General features: G+C 40.0%; 1 protein-coding gene and 1 non-coding gene across 7 annotated transcripts in view; one reads left to right on the plus strand and one right to left on the minus strand.

The window, feature by feature from the left end:
• Positions 1–1,165: 1,165 nt before the first annotated feature.
• trnai-aau (transfer RNA isoleucine (anticodon AAU)) lies at positions 1,166–1,239 on the minus strand. The gene has a single exon. It is a non-coding gene; the product is annotated as a tRNA-Ile (tRNA).
• A 14,676-nt stretch (positions 1,240–15,915) lies between these two features.
• Positions 15,916–24,936, plus strand: part of cul2 (cullin 2) — a 51,029-nt gene continuing 42,008 nt past the window's right edge. The window contains exons 1-5 of one of the 6 annotated variants that reach the window (XM_052015800.1): positions 15,916–16,251; positions 18,626–18,753; positions 19,398–19,500; positions 20,698–20,792; positions 22,881–22,986. In XM_052015800.1, the coding sequence (XP_051871760.1) occupies positions 18,635–18,753; positions 19,398–19,500; positions 20,698–20,792; positions 22,881–22,986 (423 nt within the window). In that variant the 5' untranslated portion in view covers positions 15,916–16,251; positions 18,626–18,634. Of the gene's footprint in view, positions 16,365–18,625; positions 18,754–19,397; positions 19,501–20,697; positions 20,793–22,880; positions 22,987–24,936 lie in introns of all 6 variants that reach the window. The other 5 variants (XM_052015795.1, XM_052015794.1, XM_052015796.1 and 2 more) reach the window with 5 other exon arrangements.

The following is a 24,936-nucleotide window of genomic DNA, read 5'->3' on the forward strand; positions in this document are numbered from 1 at the left end:
AAGTCGTAGGAAGGTCAGCAGATGTGCAAGGTTAATAAGATTCTAAGTGATAGGGATAGATTTGGTTCGATTCTTCTATCACCATGTGCTCCAGAGATAATTCCAAAAGTTGAACAGTGAATGAATTGCAACAAAAAAAAAATTTTGTGTTTTCAAGCATCTTCTGCTAAAAGAGCAGTGGATAATCCTGTTCTATTTGGATTCATTCATAAAATATGTGCATTGCTGGCAAACCCAACATTTATTGTCTGTCTCAGAATGCCCTAAAACGGAGCACAATCAATATTATGAGAGTACTGAGTTCACATGAGCCAGAACAGGTAGAACAACGGGTTTCTTTCGCTAAAGGTAATTAGTGAACCAGGTTGGTTACACTGTTGCCGTAACGGTCATTTTTTATTCCAGATTAACAGATCGGCTCTAGAAGGAAGACTCCGCCACATGACATTCCAGTGTCACTCCATGTAACATCGGGCAATGGAGAAGTGCACTGGACACAGCAAAAGTCAAATGTGCTTCTGAACCACAGATTAATGTTAATTACAGGCAATAAGATCAGCAGGGGAACGAACTATAAAACGTCGGAACACAGATAGGCATCAAAGGATTCAATTATGTTTCAATGTAACAAGTCTGATGACTTCCGAAACTACCATTGGCCTCGATTGACGGGTCTAAATTTAAAAGCAAAACACTACATATCGAATATTTGAGACAAGAACAGAAGTTGCTGGACAAGCACCATTTTGGAAAGAAAAAGTTAAAATTTCATAATTTCAGCAGTTAATGACATTTCATCAGAACCAAACTTGAAAAAAAGCAAGTTACAGCTACGTGGGTAGGGTCACATTGAAAAAGAGGAACGATTGACTGCAGTGGTAAATAATTACTTGGGAAGTGGAGTGAATGAAATCTGAAATTACCAGAAGAGGTGAAGGGAAAGACTCATCTGGAAATATTAAAACAAAATGCAGGATAATATGATGGAATGGGTGTTTTGTTTAACTTTGGGTCAGAATTTACGCATCATGGAATGAATATGCAGATGCATTTTGTTTTGTAAAGAAGTGAATTCCTTGAAGATATTATAAATGTGTGAAATAAATGTATGGGTGCGTGTTGACCTGGTTAAATAAATCGTGTTTGGAAAGGAAAAAAAATAGCTTGGCCCGTACGGGGATCGAACCCGCGACCTTGGCGTTATTAGCACCACGCTCTAACCAACTGAGCTAACCGGCCGATGTACAAACATCCTCTAATTTGAGTTAACTTGTGCAAATTATCAATTACATTATGCCATTTATTCATGATTTATTGTAGCAAAAATATTTGAAAGATGGTTAAAATTATAAAATTCTTTTTATTAGATTTCAGACTCGCACCATCTGGTGGTAATGGTGTGCATGTAATATATGCTAAATTATTATTTGTTCAGTACATTCCATTTTTATCTTGCATTTCATCTTCCATGAAATTTTACTTATTGTAACCCTGCAAGCATTGGACACTTGGATGCCTCTTATTTTCTGTTTAATTCATGGAATGCATTTCAGCTTCCTATGTACACAGTTCTTCATTGGATAGTATTAAATGTTGGTCCAGAACGTGTTGTGTGCTACTTTATGAGTGGTAGCGCCATGTTCTGCCCTCTGCTGTTCAAAGTCTATTTTTGTGCGCTGCGGCACAATAGTTGTGTGTGGGAGGTCAAATACCAACCCTGCCATTGTAATACCTTCACAGCTTTCTTGTAATAGCAAAATCTTCATGACATACTTTTGAGTTTTTATGAACAGAAAATTATTTTTCAAAAATATACTTTATTCTTAAAATTTACAGATATTTCGGATATGTCATTATTTTCTTTCACTGTACTAAGCGATTCAATAATTTGTTTACAAAGTGTCAAAGTCGCTAACGTTTGATCTCCAAACATTCCAACAGTTAAATATTTGAGAGGCTGACGAAAGAATGAACTGAGGAGATGGAGGCACGTTGCTTTTGGCCCTTGTGCTTTCTGCCAGGCCTGGCTGCTGACTAGTATCCAACTCCTGAGAGTGAATGGGTCACTGATGTTCAGGAAAAAGTTGTACTTACCTTATTTTTTACTTTTTTATTTCACTGTTACTACTTAACAGCACCATAATTTATAAATAAATTCAAAACAATTTTAAAACAATCACTTTTAACTTATTTATTATTTAATTCAATTTCATCTGTTTTTTTAATGTCTTTGAAAACGGCCTTCAACAGCAGCAAGTTGTCAAAAGCCAAATGAGTGAAGCCTGATCACAATTTGCAGCTCATTGTGCTTCACGGAAGTGCTCCAGAGTGGAGCCCTCCAGCATGGCCCATTCTAGAGGTGAAGCAGCAGTTAGGTGTTGCTGTGCGATTGGCAAGGGAGTTGGGTACAGGAAGTCGGTGAGACTAATAATCCAGCTATTATTTCCCAGCGGGCCTTGAGGCTATTGCAAATTGGAGAATGTTGAGAAATGGAAAGTACTGAATTCTGGAATAAGTCATGAAGGGTCATGAAGTGCTGGAGCATGTGAGATTGATGATCATGCAGGTCAGAATCTCTGGCAACACACATAAAATGCTGGAGGAACTCAGCAGGTCAGGCAGCATCTATGGAGGAAAATAAACAGTCAACGTTTTGGGTCAAGACCCTTCATCGGGACTGGAGAGGAAGAGGGCAGAAGCCAGAATAAGAAGGTTGGGGCAGGGGAAGGAGCACCAGCTGGCAAGTGTTAGGTGAGTCCAGGTGAGAGAGGAAAGGTAGGTGGGTAGAGGAGGGGGGATGAAAGGGATTGATGTGAGAAGCTGAGAGGTGATAGGGAGAAGACGCAAAGGGCTGAAGAAGGAATTCAGTAGGAGAGGACAATAGACCATGGAATAAAGGGAAGGAGGTGGGGAATGGATGGGCAGGTCATGAGGCAGGGAAGGGGAAAGAAGGGGTGAGGAGTCCACAAGAATGAGGGAAAATAAAGAGAAGGGGAAAAAAGAGGTGGTGGGGAAAAAGAAAGGGGGTTACCGGAAGTTAGAGAAATTGACATTGAGGCGGAATATGAGGTGTTGTTCCTCCAGTGTTGAATCTCAGAATCTCGCTCTCCTTCTGATCCTTGCGCACACACCCTTCTTTCCAACCGCTCCCCCCACAACCCCCAGCTTCCCAGTTTCTTTCCCCTGCCCTACCTAGTTCCATCTGCCTATCACCCATACCCTCTACCCACTCAATTCCCTACCCACTCCCCTCTCCCCCCAGCATCCCTCTTTTATCTGGTTCCACGCACCACCTTCCTTTCTTATCAGATTTTGTAATCTGCAGCCCTTTGTTGTCTGCACAATCACCTCCCAGTCTCTGTCGCTGTCTCCACCTCTTCCTCCCCCACCCAGCTTCAGCTGCGCGGCAACCCGTCCTCACCTGGATCCTGCCTCGCCTCTCTGCTTCACCTCTTCAGACTGGCTATCTTCCCCTTACACTCTCTATCCTGATGCAGGGTCTCAACCCGAAGCATCGTCTACATAGATTAAAATTCAGTGGTTTCTTTGCAATCAGGTTTATATAGATTGAGGAGAGTGGTGCGGTGGATCAAAGGTACAATTGCCACATGACAACATTTTCCATTTATATTATCTGATATAAAAATATGACACTGACCCAGACACACAGAGATTAGGGCAGACCAGCAAAAGTTCAGCCAAAGAGGTTGTTGTTGAACAGCTTCAAAAACGTAGAGGAGGTTAGGAATGGCATTCCAAACCTTAAAGTCTCAGCACTTTAAGACAATGTTAGCAAAGTGGAGCAATTAAATTCAGGGATTCTCAAGAGGCCAGCCTTGGAGAAGGACAGTAATTTCAGAAGTTTAGAGAGCTGGAGGACCTAACAGAGAAAAGGAAGGTTGACACCATGGAGGAATTAGAAAACAACAGTGAGAAATCTAAAACTGAGGCATGAGAGCAAAGATGCCTCAGCTAACGGTGCAGACACAGAGAAGACATTGATTATAACTGGATAGAAAAGAGTGGGATCAGCTGAATGCAATAGCATCCAGGCAGACATTTGTGGACAGATATCTGTTGGAGTGGGAAAGTGTGTTCAAGCAGAGAAGACAAAAGAGTGATGGATTACTTTCGTCATCATAACAGGCCAGAACTTCTGACCTCCCAGTTGGCAGTTTCACCTCCCGGTTGGCATTTTCTGGAATTTACTTGGTTCCTCAAAGAAAATAATTGACAACATCGAAAGGTTATCTTTGTATAACTTTGATCTCCTGACAAAAAAGGATATGCTCGCAATATAGGGGAAATCTCCTGGCCTTTGTATTGAGATTGGCTCCAACCATTCAATGATGCAAGTCACCTGAGATTTTTCAGTCCAACTGGAAACTTCTGACTGAGTAAGACTCTGGCTCTTCCTGGGGTCTTTAGCTCAATCTGGAATTCTCTGTGGTGGGAGTGGGGAGTAGGAAGTGAATTTTATTATCCATATATTTGCTTAAAATAATAGCCAAAAAGGCAAAGGAATTTTGGACAGACGATTACCTGAAGACAGAAGATGGCTAATATTTTAAATATTTCAAAAAATTTTCAAGTTCCCATTTTTTATCTGGTGATGATTCTCACCCATGCCCTTTTTTGGAGGTTGGATCAGGATGGCAATAAAACCACATTGCATTCTGTAGAAAAGGGACATGGCTGAGAAACATCACCATGAGTTTCCACATCAATCATGCATGAAACAAAGGAAGTTTTGCTGCAGTGTGCATGTGATTATCAGCAAATGGCTTGTTGTCTACCACATGATCAGCCTTCCAAACTCGGTCAGGAATTCTGCAGGTTTACCAAGGTTTCCAATTGACACACATTGCGGCCACAGCTCTAAGTGGCAAGCAGGGTTCTGGTCAGATGTTCAGCCCAGGTTAGGAATGCTGTGAGTGACTTTGAGCAGTCTTCGTACTGTGACAGGGTAGAAATCCATTTTGGGGGATTCAAAGAAGAAGTTTTAATTAATATGGATACAAATTTCTGAGGCTAGAGCATGTTCAAGGACCTAGGAGATAGAGTGTTAGCTTACAGTGTTGTAAAAATCAAAGATTGTTTCTGATAAAATATTTTGAACATACAAGGGATTGTGCTATTTATCACACAGTTAATTGTGCTGTGCAAGAATTACATCTGATGTATCCATGAAGTTGTAATCTATTGCCCAAATCTATATCACTGTTATAGTGTAGAAAGCTCCAGGCAAGCGAAGCACAATAAGAACAAGCTTCAACTATGGAAGGGGTATAGTACTGGACAGTGCTTCAGGATGTATAGTGCTACAGTGACTAAAAATAGCAATCATTGTGATGTGACAAATTTAAAAGCTGGCAAGCATCTGACAGAATCATCAGGAGCTTGAAATTCCAGTTTCCAAAGAAAGTGAAGGAGAAGAATATCACATATCAGGGAAGGGAAATATTTTGGGAAGATCCAGATCATCTGGGTTTCCTCCCTAATTTGCACTTCATAAATTCTGACAGAAGGGAGGGTGACTTGAAGAACTGCCCAAAGAAAGAGTGCAGATACAAAAGTAAAGAGCCCCACTATTTCTGTTTTCTAACCTGCCTTTCAAAATGAATATCTGTAAGGTAGATGTTCCGTGATGACTAAGCTGTTAATAGTTTCTTGGAATTATGCTGAGTTTTGCTTCAGTGTTTCCAGTTCCTACATTGAGATTACAACAGATATTTACATCAATCTGAAGATCTGCTTTAGAACATAAAACATAGAACATTATAGCACAGTACAGGCCCTTCAGCCCATGATGTTGTATCCTGCTGTAATATCTATCTAACCCTTCCCTCTCACATAGCCCTCCATTTCTCTATCATTCATGTGTCTATGTATCTATCTAGGAGTCTTTTAAATGTCCCTAACGTATCTGCCCCTCACAACCACTGCCGGCAGTGCGTACCAAGCACCCACCACTCTCTGTGTAAAAAAAACTTACCTCTGACATCCCCCTTATATCTTCCACCAATCACCATAAAATTATGCCCCCTTGTGTCAGCCATTTTCGCCCTGGGAAAAAGTCTCTGACTGTCCACTCAATCTATACCTTTTATCATCTTGTATACCTCTATCAAGTCACCTCTCATCCTCCTTGATGAAGGAAATTACATTCACAACAACTTAATACTTTGCAAAATGGAGTTCTCACATGTGTATGATTAATTATATGCTGAAGGAGGAGGCTGCAGGAAAAGGAAGACCGATCAAGCAACACTGGAGATAACGTACCATCATTGTATTCTATCAGTAGAATGTCCCAAGTGATCTGTGTCCATTGCTGCAGAAAGATCTTCAGCTGAGTCCAGCAAGAAGCATTACATGAAGTGACAAACAAGATCATTGTAACATTGAACATTTATGCCATCGGCTCATTCCACAGAGCAATTGAAGTCTTGAGTTCAAGGTCAGCCAGTTGACCATTCAACCCACTTCAGCCATATCAAAGGTCAGGACCCATGTTTATATACTTCACCTCTGGTCTCAGATGGATGCCCAAGAGTATGGTCCTTACGAAATAGGAGGATTTCCCAATTATTTGGGTTCAACAGATGTCAAAATGTCAATGCTTCGAATTACACCAATTTTTAGGAACTCCTTCATTACACAACCATTAACAGAGATTCTTCTAAGTAATGGAGACACAAGAGATTGCAAATGCTGGAATCTGGAGCAACAAACAATCTGTTGGAGAAACTCAGAGGTTTGAGCAGCATCTGTGGGGGGGGAAAGGAATTGTCGATGTTTTTGGTTGAAACTCTGGAAAACAACTAAGTGGAGAGGAGAGATGGCCAGTCTGAAGAATAGAGGGGGAGAGGTGAGACATGGGCCAGAGGTGGAGAACCGAGGGGGTGTTGAAGGAAGACAGGCAGACTGAGCCAGGTAGGGGAGTGGGTAGGTCGGACTTGGGAGACAGAAGCAGGTGGGTGATAGATGGAGGCAGAGAAAAAAAGAGGAAGGTGGAGCCAGGAGGGAAGGGTGAAGGTGGAGACAGCTGCTGAAGGGTGATAAGCAGGAACATAAAGGCTACTAGTGCTGCAATCTGATAAGTAAGGAAGATGATAATGGGAACCATTGAAGGAGAGGTGGAAGGCATGGAGAACCAGCACCAGGGTGGGGGAGGAGAGAGAAGGTGGGTGAACTGTGTGGGTAGTAGGTGGATGGAACCGGGAGGAAGAGGGGGACAAAAATGGGTGACGGTAAGCTGGGTGGGGTGAGGGTGGTATCAGAAAGGGGACAAAATAGGGGGACTAGAGGAGAATCAGAAGGAGGGAGAGTTGGTGGTGGTGGTGGGGGTGGTTGGAAGGGAAACCGGAGGTGAGGGTTACCTGAAATTGGAAAATTCATTGTTCGTACCATTGGGTTTTAGGTTACCCAGGCAGAATATGAAGTGCAGCAACACACAAAGTGCTGGAGAAACTCAGCGAGTCAGGCAGCATCTATGGATGGAAATGGACAGCTGACATTTCAGGTCGAGACCCTTCATCTGGATTGGATGTTGTTCCTCTAGTTTGCATTGGGCCTCACCCTGGCAGTGGAGAAGGTTGAGAATGGACAGGTCAGTGTGGGAATGAGAAGTGGAATTGAAATGGCATGCAACTGGGAGCTCAGGATGGCAACTGAGGGCAGAGCGCTGGTGGTCTGTGAATTGGTCGCATACTTTGCGCTTGGTTTTGCCAAAGTAGAGGAGGCCACACCGGGAACACCAAATGCAGTATATGAGGTTGGAGGAGGTGCATGTGAATCTTTGCCTCACCTGGAAGGGCTGTTTCCAGTCGCTGGATGGAGGTGAGGGATGAGGTGTAAGAACAAGTTCCTGCGGTTGCAGGGGAAAGTGCCAGGATCAGGGAGGGGTAGGTGGTGAGGGATGACCCACCAGTGAGTCACAGAGGGAGTGGTCACCATGGAAGCCAGAAAGGATGGGGAGGAGAAAACGTGGCTGGTCGTGGGATCTTGTTGAAATTGTGCAGTTTTTGTCTCTGTACTCAGTGAGGATACATGTGCCTTGGAGTCAGTCTAGCATTCACCAGGGTTATTCCTGTGTGGTTTTCCTCTGAAAATAGATTGAGAAGGTTTGGTCTACTCTCATTGGAATGTGGAAGAATGAGAAAATCGTATGAAAGGAAATAAGATTTCTATCAATATTAATAGGTTTTTCTCTCCAGCTAGTGAGTTTAGAACTTGGGGGCACAGCTTCTGATGCTTGTCATTTAGCACTGCTTGTCATTTAGCACTGAAAGGAGGAGAAAATTTCTTTGCATTTAGTAACTTGATTGAGTTTTTCGAGGAGATGATGAAGGTAGAGCTGTGGATGTTAACGACATGGATTTTAGGAAGATGTTTAACTTCATGATAGGCTCGTCCAGAAGATTAAGATGCATGGGATCCAAGGTGACTTGGCTGTTTGGATTCAGAATTGGCTTGCACAATGAAAATGGCTGTATAGTTGATAGGGTGGTAAAGAAGGTGGATGTCATGCTGGCCTTTATTTGTTGAAGCATTGAATTCAAGAGTTGGGAAGTTATGTTGCAGCTTTATAAGACTCTGGTTGGGACGTATCTGGAGTATTGCATTCATTTCTGGTTGCCCCATTATAGGAAGGATGTGGAGGCTTTGGAGAGGGTGCAGAAGAGGTTTACCAGGATGCTGCCTGGATTAGAGGGTATGTGCTATCAGGAGAGATTGGACAGACTTGGGTTGTTTTCTCTGGAGTGGTGGAGGCTCATGGGAGACCTGACAGAAGTTTATAAGATTATGAGAGGCATAGGTAGAGTAGACAGCAAGTTTCTTTTTCCCAGGGTCAAAATGTCTAATACTGGAGTATATGCATTTAAGGTGAGAGGGAGTAAGTTCAAAGGAGGTGTGTGGGGCAAGTTTTTTTATGCCGCGAGTGGTGGGTGCCTGGAATGTGCTGCCAGGGGTAGTAGTGGAGGCAAATATGACAGAGGAGCTTAAGATGCCCTTAGGCACATGAATATGCAGAGAATGGAGGGTTATGGATATTGTGTAATCAGAAGGGATTAGTTTAGTTATGCATTTAATTACTAGTTTAATTAGTTCAGCACAACATTGTGGGCCAATGGGCCCGTTCCTGTGCTGTACTGTTCTATGTTCTATTCATTGATAATTATAAATACTTAATTTCTCCACCCCAGGGGCTGTGGGTGTTCTCTGAATGTATACTATGCTGTGGTGAAAGACTTTTGGAGATTAAAGTAATCAGAGAACAAGGGGAGCAGGCTACAAAGTATACTTGAGGTGTAGATCAACCATGATGTATTGAAGCATGGAGCAAGTGCAAGAAGAAGGATGTCCGATACATTTCTTATTTCCCTGGATTTTTCACAACCAGAGCCTTGGGTTACTTGAAAATCATATGAGAATAGTTCATTCAGCAGTGATGCCATGTTGATAGTGAAGAGAGTGAACTTTCAATTCAATGACAAGTGTGCTCCTGTGGAAGTGGACTCCTGTGTCTTTCATACCATTAATCTTGTTGGGACTGTATTATTGATAGAAAGAAAGGAGGTCCCAGCATTAAGCTCTGGGCTACATTAATTCCGAGAATCTGATCACTGCCCATTTATCATAATTCTTAGATTTCTGGGGAGAAACATAAGGTGGAGGACAAATCAGTGTACATCACCCAATAATCACCTGAAAATATATTTCCTATGGGATTATATTAACGTGCACAGGTTAATCTGAGTAGTTTAAGGATGCATGTGTGTGCCTCTCCAAAACTTGACAAAATTCAGCTTCCTGCCTACTCCCCTTGATGTTCATCCTTCAACCAGCTTTAAAATCACACTTCTGCAAACCTAAATTTTATAAGAATTCTCTTGTGAAGCATCTTCAGAATCAGAATATTGTATGAAAGTTTATCATCATTGTTCACCTCTTCAAAAAGTTGATATTAGATGAATTGCTCGAAAGTTGCAATTTTTTTTTGAACTAATGTGCTTTATTGAGCACTTGACTGCCCCACAATGAAATTTGCTTATTTAAAGGGGATTGAAGTGTGATAGTGCTTTGACACACTTGCGACTTGGGCTCAATTCCGCCGCTGTCTGTAAAGAGTTTGTACCTTCTCCCTGTGACTGTGTGGGTTTCCTCCGGGTGCTCCGCTTTCCTCCCACATTCCAAAAGACGTATGGGTTAGGAAGTTGTGGGCACGCCATGTTGACACCAGAAGTGTGGCAACACTTGCAGGCTGCCCCCAGCACATTTCCAGACTGTGTTGGTTGTTAACACAAAAAGACACATTTCACTGTGTGTTTCAATGTACGTGTGACTAAGAAAAAAATATTTCTAAAAAAGGGTGTGTCACAACTCAAGATACATGCATTGTTATTTGTGATGATGTTAAGACATGTTTCATTGCTGTGATAGGCTTAGAAACACAGTAGAAAAGGTTCATACAGGGAGTTGTGGAACATTGTGCATGAATTTTTTTTAAGTGATTATTGGGTAATATACACTTGCCCTGCACCTTGTGTATGCCCCCAGATCTTAAAGAATTATGATAAATGGGCAACGATCAGACGCTTGGAATTGATGCAGCCCAGAGCTTAGCACTGGGACCTCCTTTCATTCTTGCAATAATACACTCCCAACAGGACTGATACGATGAAGGACAGAGTAGTTCCCTTTCTTAGCATGGTAACATTATATTCACAGACATTGAGCAGGAAAGGTAGGTTAGAGATGGAACTATAATTTGCAGTCAGAGCATGGTAGGTTTCAGATTCAGCTTAAGAGTGGAAAAACTTGCATCTGAAACTTGTCTCCTAATTAAATAAAGGCATTATAATGATACGAGGACAAAAGCAGATTGGGAAAATAGATTAAAGTGTAAGATGAAAGACCAGCAGTCGCAGGCACAAAGGAGATATTTCATAATTTCATAAAAAGTATATTCCAAAAAGAAGGAAAGGCTTTCTGAGATTGATGTAACATCCATGGATAACTGTGAAAGTTAAGGATGCTATTAAATTGGAAAAAAGACATACAATGTTGCAAAGGTTAGTGGCAGTCTGGAAAATTGGGAAATTTTTAGAAACCAGCAAAGGATGACTCAAAAAAATTAAAAAGAGCAAGAAGACAGACTAAAATCAGAAATAACATTAAAAACAGAGATTAAGAGCTTCTACAGGTATAAAAAAAGGAAGAGAGAAGCTCAAGTAAACATTGGTCCTTCAGAATGTGGAACAAATAATGAGAAAAGACATTCTAAATTGTTACTTGAGATTGATCTTCATAGTAAAAGGTATTTAAAAAAACATCCCACTAACATTCAAAGAGTTATTGGGAACAGGGAAATTCTTAAAAAATGTCTTCATGAGAATAAAATTATAAGGCAAATTTATTGGCTAAAGCCAGAAAAGTCTCCTGATGGCCTGCATTATAGGGTCTTAAATGAAGTGGCTGCAGAGAGAAAAAGAATCATTTTGTTTTATATTCTCTTCCAGTCTCCTTTTCATTTCACAGAGAACATGGGACCTCAAATCTGTGGAGAGAAGAGAAAACCTGGGGTTGTTCTCGGGAGACTTAATAGAGCAACTGTTTAGTTGTGGTGCAAGGGGTGATAATCATCAAAAAGAAGCAGGACAGATTTTTGTTTTGCAAAATGACTGAAGTCCCTGTCTGAAAGGGTCATGGAAACAAATTCATAACCTTCAGTCGGAAATTCCTTTAATATGTTGGCAGTTGTTTTAAACTTGAGGTTCAATGTCCTATCAATGGATTTACTTTCTTTGACACAACCCATTTTATATCATAAAGATATATTTATATTGCACTCTATCCATCTCATATTTGAAGATTTCCCACTGCTAATCATTGAGCTCTTGTTCACATTCCTGCCTGGAAATAAAAATGAATGTTTTTAACAAGCCTGGAAACATTTTAGAAATAACTTCTCACTTTGATCACATGCATTACCTTTACATCAGTCTGTCTTGGAACTGTTGTATTTATTGAATATTATTGCTGCTTTCTTATCTCTCTTAACCAACTGCAAACAAATGCATTTTTCCATCTCTGCTATAATGTAGTTTATAACACACAACTAAAATTTTATCATTTTCCCTCTAATTTCAAAGCACTGCTTCCATAGATCTTGTTTCAATACAGAACACTGAGATGCTCCTACATGCAAGGCTTCAATAAAATCTTAATCTACTACAAATGCTTTCGCTTCCTATCTCTCTTGAAAATGACAAATACAAAAATATTTAGTTCCTGGACCTGTCCTCCTATAATTCTGTTTTAAAAAATCACAATTCTCCTTTTTTTTGAATACCTAATTTTCAGTTATGTTTTGATTATTTGGGACTTCTTGCATCAAGTTCCATGTGTGGGATGTGAGTAAGGTAGGTTTGTCACTGACTGGAAATGTGGGATCCACAATACATGTTGCATTCATTTCTTGAAGGTACACATCTGTCTTTGCATTGTGATCAAATGACCCATGTCTCAGGATCACCAGAATTTGGCTACATCTTTATACTATCAAAACTTGATTCATTGCAGTCAACCAAAGGAAATTTGGTTCTTGTGCACTTTAATTGATAGATTCATTAGTTCTGATTAAGAGTTATTGACCAGAAACATTAACTCTGATTCTCTCCCCACAGTTGCTGCCAATGTGCTGAGTATCCCCAGCATTATTTGTTTTTATTTCAGAGTTACATTTCTAATTGTAGCTTATTTGCTTTTCAATTAACATTTTAACACTCTTATTGATTCTGAAGAAAAATTCTACTTAAAGAGGTAACCATTTTCTCTGCAGATGTTGACTGGTGTGTGCACACCTGGGAACTCTCTGGCTTTGACACAGAATCTTTGGTTATCAATGAAATGATGGGGTCTCCAGAGAGTTTGCAGCCACGGCACCTGAAAAGCCTGCACCTGTACACTAATTTAACTGAATTTGGGCCAATCATTTGATATACCCAAAGAGGTCTGGTCGTGCACCATTCTGCATGGTCAGCAGCCAAGAAATGTTCCCAGGTTTTCTGGTGTGTATTCACTGTTTTTTGTCTATTTTTCTTAAGGATAATTTCTGAGAGTATAGTTTTAAACTGTAGAAATTGGAGTGTGAGTAGGTCAGCTTCACCATTTAATAAGATTAGTACTGATGATTTTGACCTCAACTCCACTTCCCTGCCTTTTCTCCAAAACGTTTATCTCAACTAGAGTCTAAGAATCTATCTTCCTCAGCTCTCAATATATTCAATGACTTGATCGTTACAACTCTCCAGGATAGAGAATTTCAGAAGTTCTGATGGGAAAAATTCATCCTTATCACTTGTTTTCTTTCTGGGGTAAAGCAGGTTGAAGGAATTTGGAATGCTGAGAAGCAGAATAAGTAAGTGTGCAAATATCTTATTTAACTTGGACCAAGACAGGAACTCTGTTTTGACTGCCTTCCATTCTATCACAGGAATTCTCTTTGGTTCTCGATGCTCTGCCCACTTTCCCTGCAACTTGAAACTTGTTTCATCTTTGACTTTTCTCAGTTTTGATGAAAAGTCATCAACTTGAAATATTAACCTCTTTTTCTCTCTCCACAGATGCTGAGTATTTCCATCGTTTTCTTTTATTATTTCAGGTTTACATCAACTGCAATATTATGCTTTGGGGTTTCAAGAACAAGTTGGAACTATGCCAAAATTTAAGGTCAATTGTACCTGCCCTGTGAAGAAAACAAATATGATAGAATAATGATATGCTGTTATCTAAATGTGTTTTTTTTGTGTTCCTCACGATGCATATTAATGCAGCTCCCTGCCATTCTTGGCCTGCATTCCTTTTCTAGTGCATCTATTCATGCCATTGACACTCACTGTCAAAATAAAGAATATATTTTAAATCTACATAGAACAAAAGGAAAGGGATGTTTCATTTTATGGAACTGCTTGAATTTTAAACTCAACTATGAAAATCATGTATAAATGGAAGAGGTCAATCTGATAATCTTGGTTTAACTCCAAACTTTTCTGGGGAAGAAATCCTTCAGTAGGCCAGTAATTACAGTTTCGACTTAATCTGTGTATTTCGTCCCAAATTTCTACTCTACCCTGACATTAGGCAAAGGCTGAGATAAGATGATTCCTGAACTTAAACCCAGTACTTGAACAGGCACAGCAGCATTTATAGCTCATTCAGGTCCTGTCTTGGTCCTCAAGAAAATCTTACAATTGAAGACAGCTGAATTCACAGGATATAGATTATAGAACAATACAGCACAGTATGGGCCCTTTGGCCCACAACATTGTGCCGACCTACATAAATCTTATCCACATTCAGTCTATCCCCCTCTCTCCTTCACCTCCCATAGGCCTCTATTTTTCTTTCATCCATGTGCCTATCTAAGAGTCTTTTAAATTACCTTATTGTATTGGCCTCTACCACTACCCCCAGCAGTGAATTCCAGGCACCCACCACTCTCTGTGTAAAAAAAAAAATAAACTGACCTCTGACATCTCCCCTGAACTTTCCTCCATGCACCTGAAATGGATGACCTGTAGTATTGGCCTTTGCTGCCTTGGGGAAAAGGTGCTGGCTGTCCACTCTGTCTATTGCCTCTTATGATCTTATACACCTCTATCAAGTCACCTCCCATTCTCTGTCACTCCAAAGAGAAAAGCCTGAACTCGCTGAACCTCTCAGGTTATCTTTAAACTATGGATCTTAGTGACACTGGAAGTTTTCAAAAAAATTATGGACCTTGCCTTTTCGGTCCTTCCCATACTTTACTGTTCCATTGTTTACAGGCACAAAGTGTCTGTTCCGATCATGGAAATGATCTCACTGTTGCTGGTCTGCACTAGGGTTAATGCATTGATGAGCTTATAAAATTACAGAATCATGGAATGAATGTAGCATGGAAGGAGATCATTTGGCCTATCATGGCTCAATTGGCTCAATGTAATACCATCTCTGCTGAGAAACAAGAACTGCATATGCGCATTTAAGAATTTTGAAAGAATAAGCTATTATTTCATATAAATGATAACATACTTGCTCAGAATTTCCTGGGGAATTTTACACTTATTGATACTTTAAAACATAAACCCATGATCTCTAACTTGCAGAAGGATAAAGGAGACCGCCAGCAGTTTTGTCTCCAAGTCACACATCGTTCTAACATGACAAGATATCATTGTTCCTTTGTCACTGGGTGTAAATCCTGCAACTCACAAACCAATGGCATTGTGTGAGCACCTTCACCAGAAGGACTGCAGCAGTTCAAAAAAGTGACAATTAGGGTCAGCAATAAATGCTGGCCTTGTCAGTGATACAACTAGAAAATTTTTTAAAAATGACTGTTCTGTCCTTCTACCATTCAAATGAACAGCAATCATGAATCTCTTCAGATTTTTTTTTGCTGCAACCACCTGCAGTTAAAAATAATACAGCTGGGACCTTGGTTACCCGATATGAACTTAAATACAATTTTTCAAACCCATTTGAGAGATGTGAGCATTTCTGGCAAGGTCAATTTCCATTGTCCATCACCAATTGTTCTTGAGACTCCCGAACCTTGAAGGTAATCCCCAAGATGTTGCTGGACAGAGAGTTTTAAGATTTTCACCCAGATACCATGAAGTATTCCTAATTTATTTTTTCGTCTGGATGGTATGTGACTTGAAGAGCAACTCGCAACTGTGGTATTCCAACAAAGCTTTTGCTTGTGTACTTGTAAGCAGTCAGATTCATAGATTTTTGAAGTGATGTTGACCAAGAATTTGCAGGTTGCTAACTGGGAGGACCATTAAAGTGTGAATGAATGATATGGAGTTATTGTGTTTGAGTCAAGGTTGATCTGGAATAATGGAGTCAGTGTGTGAGTGAACAGTCGATTGGGAGACGGTGTGGATGGGTGTTCATGACTGAGTGATCTGGAGTCAGTCTGCGTGAGCAGTGATTTGTAATCGGTGTGAATGAGAAAGTGATTTGGGAACAGTGTTTCTGGAGTTAATGTGCCAGACTGGAGTCGGAGTGAGTGAGTGCGCTGGCGGTGAGTGATCCGGATCCGCAGGCGGGCAGGGGTCGCTCGCTCGCACTTTGAGCGCCGCAGCCGCCGTACACACGCCGCTCAGCGCTGCCCAGCCCAGGGGAGGCGAAGCGAAACGGCCGCTGCGGCGCCGGCGATCCTGCTCCAGCTCTACAGCGGAGGCCGATCCGAGGGTAAGGCCGAGGCCGGCGGCAGGCCCGGCTTTCTCAGCCGGCCTCTTGTCAGTCGGCTGCCGGCTTGGAGCGGCCGGCCGGGGACGCCGCGGCCTGCCGGCGCGGCTCTAACGGTGACTCAGGGTGACGGGGGCAGGGTGGGGAAGCGGGGGCCCCCGGCGCTGTCTCCCGTCGCAGGCTCCGGGCCTGTCCCCTCGGCCCGTGCGTGAGGGCCGCTCGGGGCGAAGCGGGGCCTGAGGGAAGGTGAAGAGAGGCCTGGTCGGACCCGCCACAGGGGAAATGATTTCACTCCTGGAACCCCGGGACGCATCCTCAGCCCCTCCCTCGGGCACGGCTTCCCCTGTTCGCCCCCCCCCCCCCGCGGTTGTTCCTTTACCCGCATTAGCCCATTCCGCATGTTATTTCCTTCCCAATTTATCAGCTTCCCCGCCCCTTTTCCACCACCCCATTTGGCCCTTCATCCACCTTCCCCCTCCCCACGATCCCCATCCCTTCAGTGTCCCCCCTCTTCCCTGCTGCCTCTGCACCCCGCCACCCTTCTGCCACGATTCCTCCCCCTCTGGTACCCCTCATTCCCTGCCCCCACTGCATCCTCCTGCCTCCATTCCAACCTTTAGAACCACCTCTTCCCTGCCCCCTTGCCATCCATGCACTTTTATGTACTTGCTCAGTTTTCTGCGCTCACCTTTGACTATTCAAAGTTTCTTCAGAACCATATTTCTATCTTTGGCAACATTCTTGTGAATTTCCTCTGGCCCCTCCTTCTAGCAATGTGTTGACCAAAATTCTACATGGTACGTGACCTGTGGCCTAACTGGCATTTAATGCAGCACCAACAAAACCTCTCCACTCTTCTATTCCATGCCGGTTCATTTCTCTTCATGTGATCTACAGCATTCTGTTTGGAGGATATAATGCTATTAATGCCAGCCTGTTAACTGTGGAACTTTAAAGGAGAATATTCATGTTAGAATCTATGTTGAATGTAAATTTTCTTACACAGGTTTGGAGATGTAAAATAATTTTATATGTCACAATTAAGTTTTTTTTAACCTTCCCTTTAAACTGCTGCTGCCGGAGCTCATAGAATAATGAGGTAGAATTGGCCCATTTTAAACATTACTTTCATTAATGCCCTCTCATGGAAGAACTGTTATAGTGGTGTAGCAAAACCAGACCCAGCTATTCTATTCCATTACCCCACTCAGATAACAAAAAATTGCTTGCTAATACAATAAGTTGTTATTTTTAATCCCCACACCAGTTACCCTTTTAATTTTTCTGCAATTGCTTCATAGTGCTGAATTACAAAGGTTTCAAGCAATAAACTGAGACCGCCCAAGCTTGCTTCATGCAGGATTGTCACATTTACAAGGATGAGACGTTGATCCTTTTGGATGGGACAATGAATTCTAGAGGTGTCGCCAGTGTCTGTCTTAAACTGCAGATGTTAATGTGTTTTTCACATGTTCCCAATATTAAATTACAGAGTTCATCCTTGCAATAGCTGACTCACACCGTAATCCTTGATGTTCATTAATATTCCAGTGCTTTGGGTTCCTTGTTCAGTTTGAACTCTAAAGGAGAGTATTAATGTTAGAATTTGTGTTGTATGTCAATTGTCTTTCAAGTGGGATATGGAGCTACAGATTTATTGTATGAATGAGGGGATCACAGTTTGTCAACTGTTATGAAAAATTAGCATCTCCTTTAATGAATGGCTGTTGGGTTATATAAAAGTAACACAAACTTTTAAGAATTTTGTGTCATTGTGCCACGTACTCACTGATATATCTTTTAAAACAAAATGCTTTTTGCCAAGTAATTACAGTGAAATTATTGTATTTGACAAACCAGATAGAGGACATGAAATAATCCTTTAAACATAATAGCTTTTTTTTTTACAATTCTTTGATAAAATGTAATAATTAAAATCTTAGGTAAAATAGATCTCTGGTCAGTGGTTTGGCAAGCAATGCATTCCATAATTATTGAGAACAAAGATTAACTGGTTCAGAAGAATAAATTAACGGACTGTATAAAAAATTTAGTTCATAAATTATTTCACAGAGAAAATTTTTTACTGAAATCTATTTGTTGGATGTCTACAGTTAGAAGTTCTTCCTCCTGATATTAATAGGAAATCAATGAGTGCATCATTCTTGAATATTTGGGAAATATTCACTTTTGTTCTTTATGCATAAGAGTAAATATTTATTAAGGAAGTGCTTTGGGATCCACAGTTTGGTGTTGAAACAATACAGAGTTGTTGTCCATTTTGTTTCAAAAACCAGCATGCTAATTGATAATCATAGGAAATAATAAGATTATAATTACAAAAAAATAATTGTAGTTTTGTCTCTTGCTTTTTAAGTGCCATACAATGTCCCTGAAACCACGTGTGGTGGACTTCGATGAAACATGGAACAAGCTCCTGACAACAATCAGAGCAGTTGTCATGCTGGATTATGTTGAGAGAGCGACTTGGAATGACCGCTTTTCGTATCCTTGATGGCCAAATGAAAGATTTGTGGTTTTAGACTGCTATATTATTGAAAAATGATGCAAACTCGAATGCGTTTGGAAACCCTTAAAAAAAACATAATCAAGCTAGCAATTCCATCAACAGGAGGGGTTCCCATAAAAGAAATTTGTGATGTATTCTATTGGGAAGAATTTTTGGAGTCATTTGATTTCACCGGCAAGGCTGTGAATACATATGTTATAGTGCATGTATCCCTATCATGGGAAATTATTGTAACCACTTGTTTATCCTTTTGTTAATTGGCCATTGTTTTACAAAGATTGGTTTTGGTTAAATAGCATAATTGTACATGAATATCTTTTAATCTGTGTCAATTTAATATATGTGTTGCACAATAATCTTCAGATAGGCTATAATTCTGCTTTTTCAGCAAATTCTGATGTCTTCTGATGCTTCCAAATGATCACAGTCATATCATTACCAAAACTGAAAAATAAACAGCTCAACAATTTTCTCATGATGACGGCATTTAGAAGTTATTCATCACTTAAGCTTGAACACATAAAAGAATTCGAGACTTTCAAAAGTTATATTTTAATCCCTTATTAATATATTCCCCCCCCATTATTGATTTAATAAAGGCCCTTAATATTTCACTCAGAGACATTTACGCTTTGTGTGTGGCCTACCCAGAACCTCTGGGAGAGCGACTCTACACAGAAACAAAAATCTTTCTGGAAAATCACGTCCAGCTTCTATACAAGGTATATCTTTTACTTCCATGACATTTACTATAGACTTTTATATGCTGCAGTTAGTACCTGAAATGTGGAGCCAGAAAGGAATTGAAATTCCCTGCGTATTATTTAATCTTTGGTGATGAATAATTATGAATAGTCGTACAAGATAGTGAAGGGAAACTATTAAGATGGTTAAAAAAAATGGCAGCCTAAATTATTCAACCTCGTTGAATGTGTTTCACAGATAAATGTGTTTCACAGATAAGACATTTTAAGATTTTGATCAAGGTATTCAATTACATGTCAGTACTTAAACTGCAATTCACCCAGACTTGTTCAAAAGCATGCATTCAACAAATTTCCCTTTTAAATTGGTTTTGACATTTGGAATACCTTAAAATAATAGTAGTTTTATGATCATCTCACATTTCTTCAATTTACATTGTTATTGTGCCCTATTTCATCCCAAACCATACAGATTAGCCGGTTTCTTTTGCCATCACATTGTGTTGAGTAGCTGATCTCATCGGAATGTGGATCAGTTGGTATGATTCCCTTCATTTTACCCATCCTTGAGTGATGAAGCACAAAAATTGACAATCATTGCTGGTACTGATTTATGTCAGAAGAACACTTTCATGGAAAATGTCACTGTTTCTTGATCAAATTACGCCCACTGTTATTTATTGTAATATATTGAACCAGTAACATGTTAAGTAGTTTTAGAAGTCTTTAACATTGGATGGATGTAAAAAAAAATACATTTTCAGTGTCCTTTGTTAATCCACAGAAACTAATAAGTAGATTTTTTTTTGTTTTGGCCAACTGGAAGCTATGCTGTTTATTTTTTTGGTGAATGCATGCTGAAAATCTGTAACTGTGAACAATTTGTAATTGCGATAAATTCAGGAAACTGTTAAAATGGATAATTATTCCAAATATAAAACTAACCTGGGGAAGAAATGTCCCACAAAATGACAAGTCTAGTTAAAAGTATGAACATACAAAAAATTTTTTTGCTGCTTTACATTTCTAAACTTAAGTATCATTTCATTTCTTAGTGTGGCTAGCTTTATGTATGTGCGTAAATTCTTGGCCCAATGAATAAATCTCCACATGAATCCACATGACTTATGCCTTTAAGATCTTTAAGTTTGTACCATTACTTTCAAAATACTTTTGTCTTTAAAATAATATTTCTTGCTATACTGTTATTTACAGAAAGTTTTGGATTCTGAAGAAAAGATTTTGACCATGTATCACAAATATTGGGAAGAGTACAGTAAAGGTGCAGATTATATGGACTGCTTGTACAGGTAAATCTGTTCTTTATAAGAAAATATATTTTCTTTGGGGCTTGTATTTGTTTTGGATAGCAATATGCTGTGGTTCATTAGATAATAAAACATAATTTTTGTAATTCTAATTAATAAGATGGAAATCTGTGTACTCTGCCCTGTGGAATGGTTTATCTTTTTGTTTGATGTGCTGGCTCTTAAAATATATTTTGTTAATTTAATGTTTGTTGGTTTGTTAAACAGTAAACTAAATTTAATGTTTGAACATTGAATTAACCAACATTGGAATTTCCTTACATCATTGTGGTTCACTTTGCAGGTTAATATCTGCATTAGTAAGTCAAAAACTCAAGCACTTGAGATTGTTAGCTGAAATCTTTTGATTCCATTTGGAAACTTGCATGCATTTAGTTTTTGGTTTGGGTGTTAAGTGGCAATTGATGTCCATTTCCAGTTAACTTGAAATGCTGCTGGTCTATCTTTTTGACTTGCTAGAGGCTTTGTGATGTACATGCTCCAACAATAGTGTCTGATAGGAAATTGGAGTATTTTGATCCAAAGGCAGCGATCGAACAGTTTTATGAAGTATCCCGGTCAGGATGGTATAAAATTGGAAGCAATTATTCTTTACCTTCTGTCGTTATCCTTTCCCTTGACAGATGTTGCGGGCCTTGGAAGTACAGTATTAAATATGATAGGCAAGTAGCTGTAATTAACAGCCAGTTATTGGTTATTTTGAGTTCAGTGTAACAGAAACTGCTCAAATGATCTCTTCCATCTTGGATGGTGTTGAGCTTTTTGAATGTTATTATTTCTGCGCCCAGCTGAGCCAATGTTGAGCATTCCATTATACTTTGAGCAATGAGAATGCAGTTGAGGCATTGAGGGGCCCTTGGGTGAGTCACTCCGTGGAATTTATTCAGCTTTTGTGGCCAATTCAATGTGGTTGCTCATGTTAAAAGGCATATCTTCTGTTGCTCAAAATCAGTCTGGTTGCCAGTACCACACTGTTTGCTTTAGCATGGTCTCTGCTTCCACTGGGAGCCAGGTGCACAGCACGGCCTCGGCTCAGTGCAGTATAGATGCTACCTCAGTATGGACAAGCAATTGCATTCACAGAGCACTTTGGCAGCTATTGAAGCTCTACTGCCAGACTTAAAAACTGTCAAAGGTGATTCTGTGGTTGTAGTCAAGAAATGTTTTTTGTCATCTTTCATGTTCCCAAACATTCAATAGCACTTAGGATCTAAAACAAAAAAAGTTCAAAAATATAATTTAAAAAATAGAATACATCGATTGTAAAATCCTTACTGTTTTCATAACCCTCAGTGACCTTGTCTCTCCTGATCTGCAAGAGATCTATATTCATCCATTTCTGGCCACTTGATCATTCTCAGATCTTCCATTTGCAGCAAAGCTTTCATCAATCAATGTTCAAGGTTTTGGAATCACCTGAAAACTTGTTGCTTCTCTCTTCCTTTAAGACAGTCTTTGAAACCAATCTCTTTGACCATGATTTCGGACATGGGTCCTAATAACTCCAAACATGTCAACTCTCTATGAAGTGCCCTGGATGTTTTTTTTTGTGTTAAGGAAAGCATGTATGCACTAGTTGCATTCTTGTTGTCCAGTTTAAGATTTCCACTGCTCCTCTGGCAGGTGGAATATTTTCCTCCTTTTCCTTAAGTATTTATAGTGCCAATGGGAACTGAGCCAAGTAATTGATAGAAATGGTATTCTCTAAATCTGGCATTCTGCTTATTAGTGCTTCAGCATGCAACACTGTTGTACAACTTAACTGTATCTTATTATTAATTTTCTTATCCCTGTGATTGCAAGAATAACTGAAGGTCAAGAGCTAAATTTGTCCTCCAGGTGGATCTCTGAGATCGCAGTTCATGCAGTTGTATTTATCATAACAATTGATCTCGCTGTCAGTGGTGTCATTACTATTTGTACATATTGTCACCATGCACCTATTTTAAGTAAATAATCATGTTAATATAAATGAAAACACTCCTTTTAAGTTGAACTTTCAGAGATTTGTATAATTGGAATAGTTATGTGAGCAACATGCTTAAGGTTTTTAAAATTCTGTTATCACAGGTATCTCAACACACAGTTCATCAAGAAGAACAAACTGACAGAAGCTGACCTTCAGTATGGATATGGTGGAGTGGACATCATTGAACCATTGATGGAGATAGGCGAGGTAAACTCTTCCAAAAAAAAACATTCTTGGAAAATATTCTTATGATGAATGGGGATATTAAGGGCTTGGCTTGTGTGAATATTGAATGGAACTGACAGGGCAGAGTCATAGTCATGCAGCATAGAAACAGGCCTTTCAGCCACCATGTCCAGACTGACCATTGAACACCCAAATGTACAATCGCATTTACCAGTACTTGTTCCATAGATTCTATGTCTTGGCAATTCAAGTACCTATCCTAATATTTCTTAAATGTTATTAGGGTACCATTCTCCACCACCCACAGAGGCAGTGCATTTCAGATGCTCTGGTTGAAAAAAACTTTTCCTCATATTTCCTGTAAACTTCTTATCGTGCTTATGGGAAAAGTTTCCTTTAACCACCCTATCTAAGTGCCCCAGCCTCCTCCACTCCAAGAAAAAAGAAACCCAACCTATCAAATCTCTCCTCAAAACTGAAATGCTCCATGCCAGACTACGTCTTGGTGAATCACCTCTGCTTCCTCTCCAGTGCAATCACATCCTTCCTGTAGTGTGGTGACCAGAACTGCACACAGTAATCCAGTTATGCCAATTATGTTTTATACCTCTGTGTTTCACATTCTGTACCATTTGATGAAGGCAAGTATACCCTATACCTTTTTCAGCACCTCATCTGCCACCTTCAGGGTTCCTTGGACTTGTACATTAAGGTCCCACAGTATTCCTTGGCCCTGTGTGACTGTGAACTGAGTCATTGGAAGCACTGAAGCTGGCAGATATGAAGGTCTTTTTTTCATCATGACAAGCAGGTATTCTCTTGGAGACCTTCTCAGTGGAGTGAGCCTGAACTCAAAGTACATCAAGTTTATAAGAACAAAGATAACAGCAGGTGATTCAACACAATTTCAATAGCTACAAGACACTGTTTACTTTGATATTTTGTGTTTGACAAATGGTTCTATTGAATTAGATATTTACATTAGGAGCACGCTATAACTGACAAGACGCCTCTGAATGTTCAGACACCTTTTCTGGGCCAAAATAATTCATATGGATTTTCTGAAAGCTTTTGAGGGCAGAGAATCCACACACCCAAAATTTGTGTTGTGAGAGCAGATCCTCTGAATATACAAATATCCCAATTATTAGACAGAGCAGATCTGCCTATGATCATGTTTGATGTGTGGGTCTGGAAGCTTTGTTGATCTCAGTCACAATGATGCAAAATAACTGAAGATGTCTGACACCTGGTTGGATGGAGGCCAGTTAACATACCCCATTGTCTTACGTTTGGCTGATGCATAAGAGAACATCCCATGGTCATGTCACTTTACAAACCATATCTCCTGAGCAGCGAGCAGCCAGCATGCTGCTGTGGATCAGTGCTCTGTCGACAGTAGTGTTTACAAAGCTGTCCTTTTAATTTCAAGACTGATGACTGCATGCAATTTACATTAGAACAGGTTTAAATCAAGACTGGTTCTCATTTGAATTAATACCTGCTATATCCACATAATTCCATAACTCCTGAATCCCTAACAAGCCTGACCATTCATTGTGTACGTCCTACCCTTGTTAGGCCTCCCAAAGTGCATCACCATATACTTATCAGGATTAAATTCCACCTGCCGTTGCTCCGCCCATCTTACCATCTGATCAACATCATCCCATAGCCTATGATTATCCTTCTCACTATCAAAGCATCACCAATTTTCATGTCACCTGCAAACTTACTAATCATACCTTTTATATTCATATCCAAATCATTAATGTACATACACAAGTACATGAAAGAGGAAGAGCAATGGTTTCTGCTGGATAAGGAGCTTAGAAGTATGGTCCAACAAGTTTAGACAGGAAATTGAGGAATGAAATCAGAAAACACTTTGAGTTTTAGAAATTTGGGAAGAATTTTGTGCACATGACAACTGATGGTGGGTCAGTTATCACTTTTAAGTCTGACAATATA

The sequence above is a fragment of the Pristis pectinata genome, chromosome 5, assembly GCF_009764475.1.
Source record: "Pristis pectinata isolate sPriPec2 chromosome 5, sPriPec2.1.pri, whole genome shotgun sequence".
Classification (NCBI taxonomy): Eukaryota; Metazoa; Chordata; class Chondrichthyes; order Rhinopristiformes; family Pristidae; genus Pristis; species Pristis pectinata.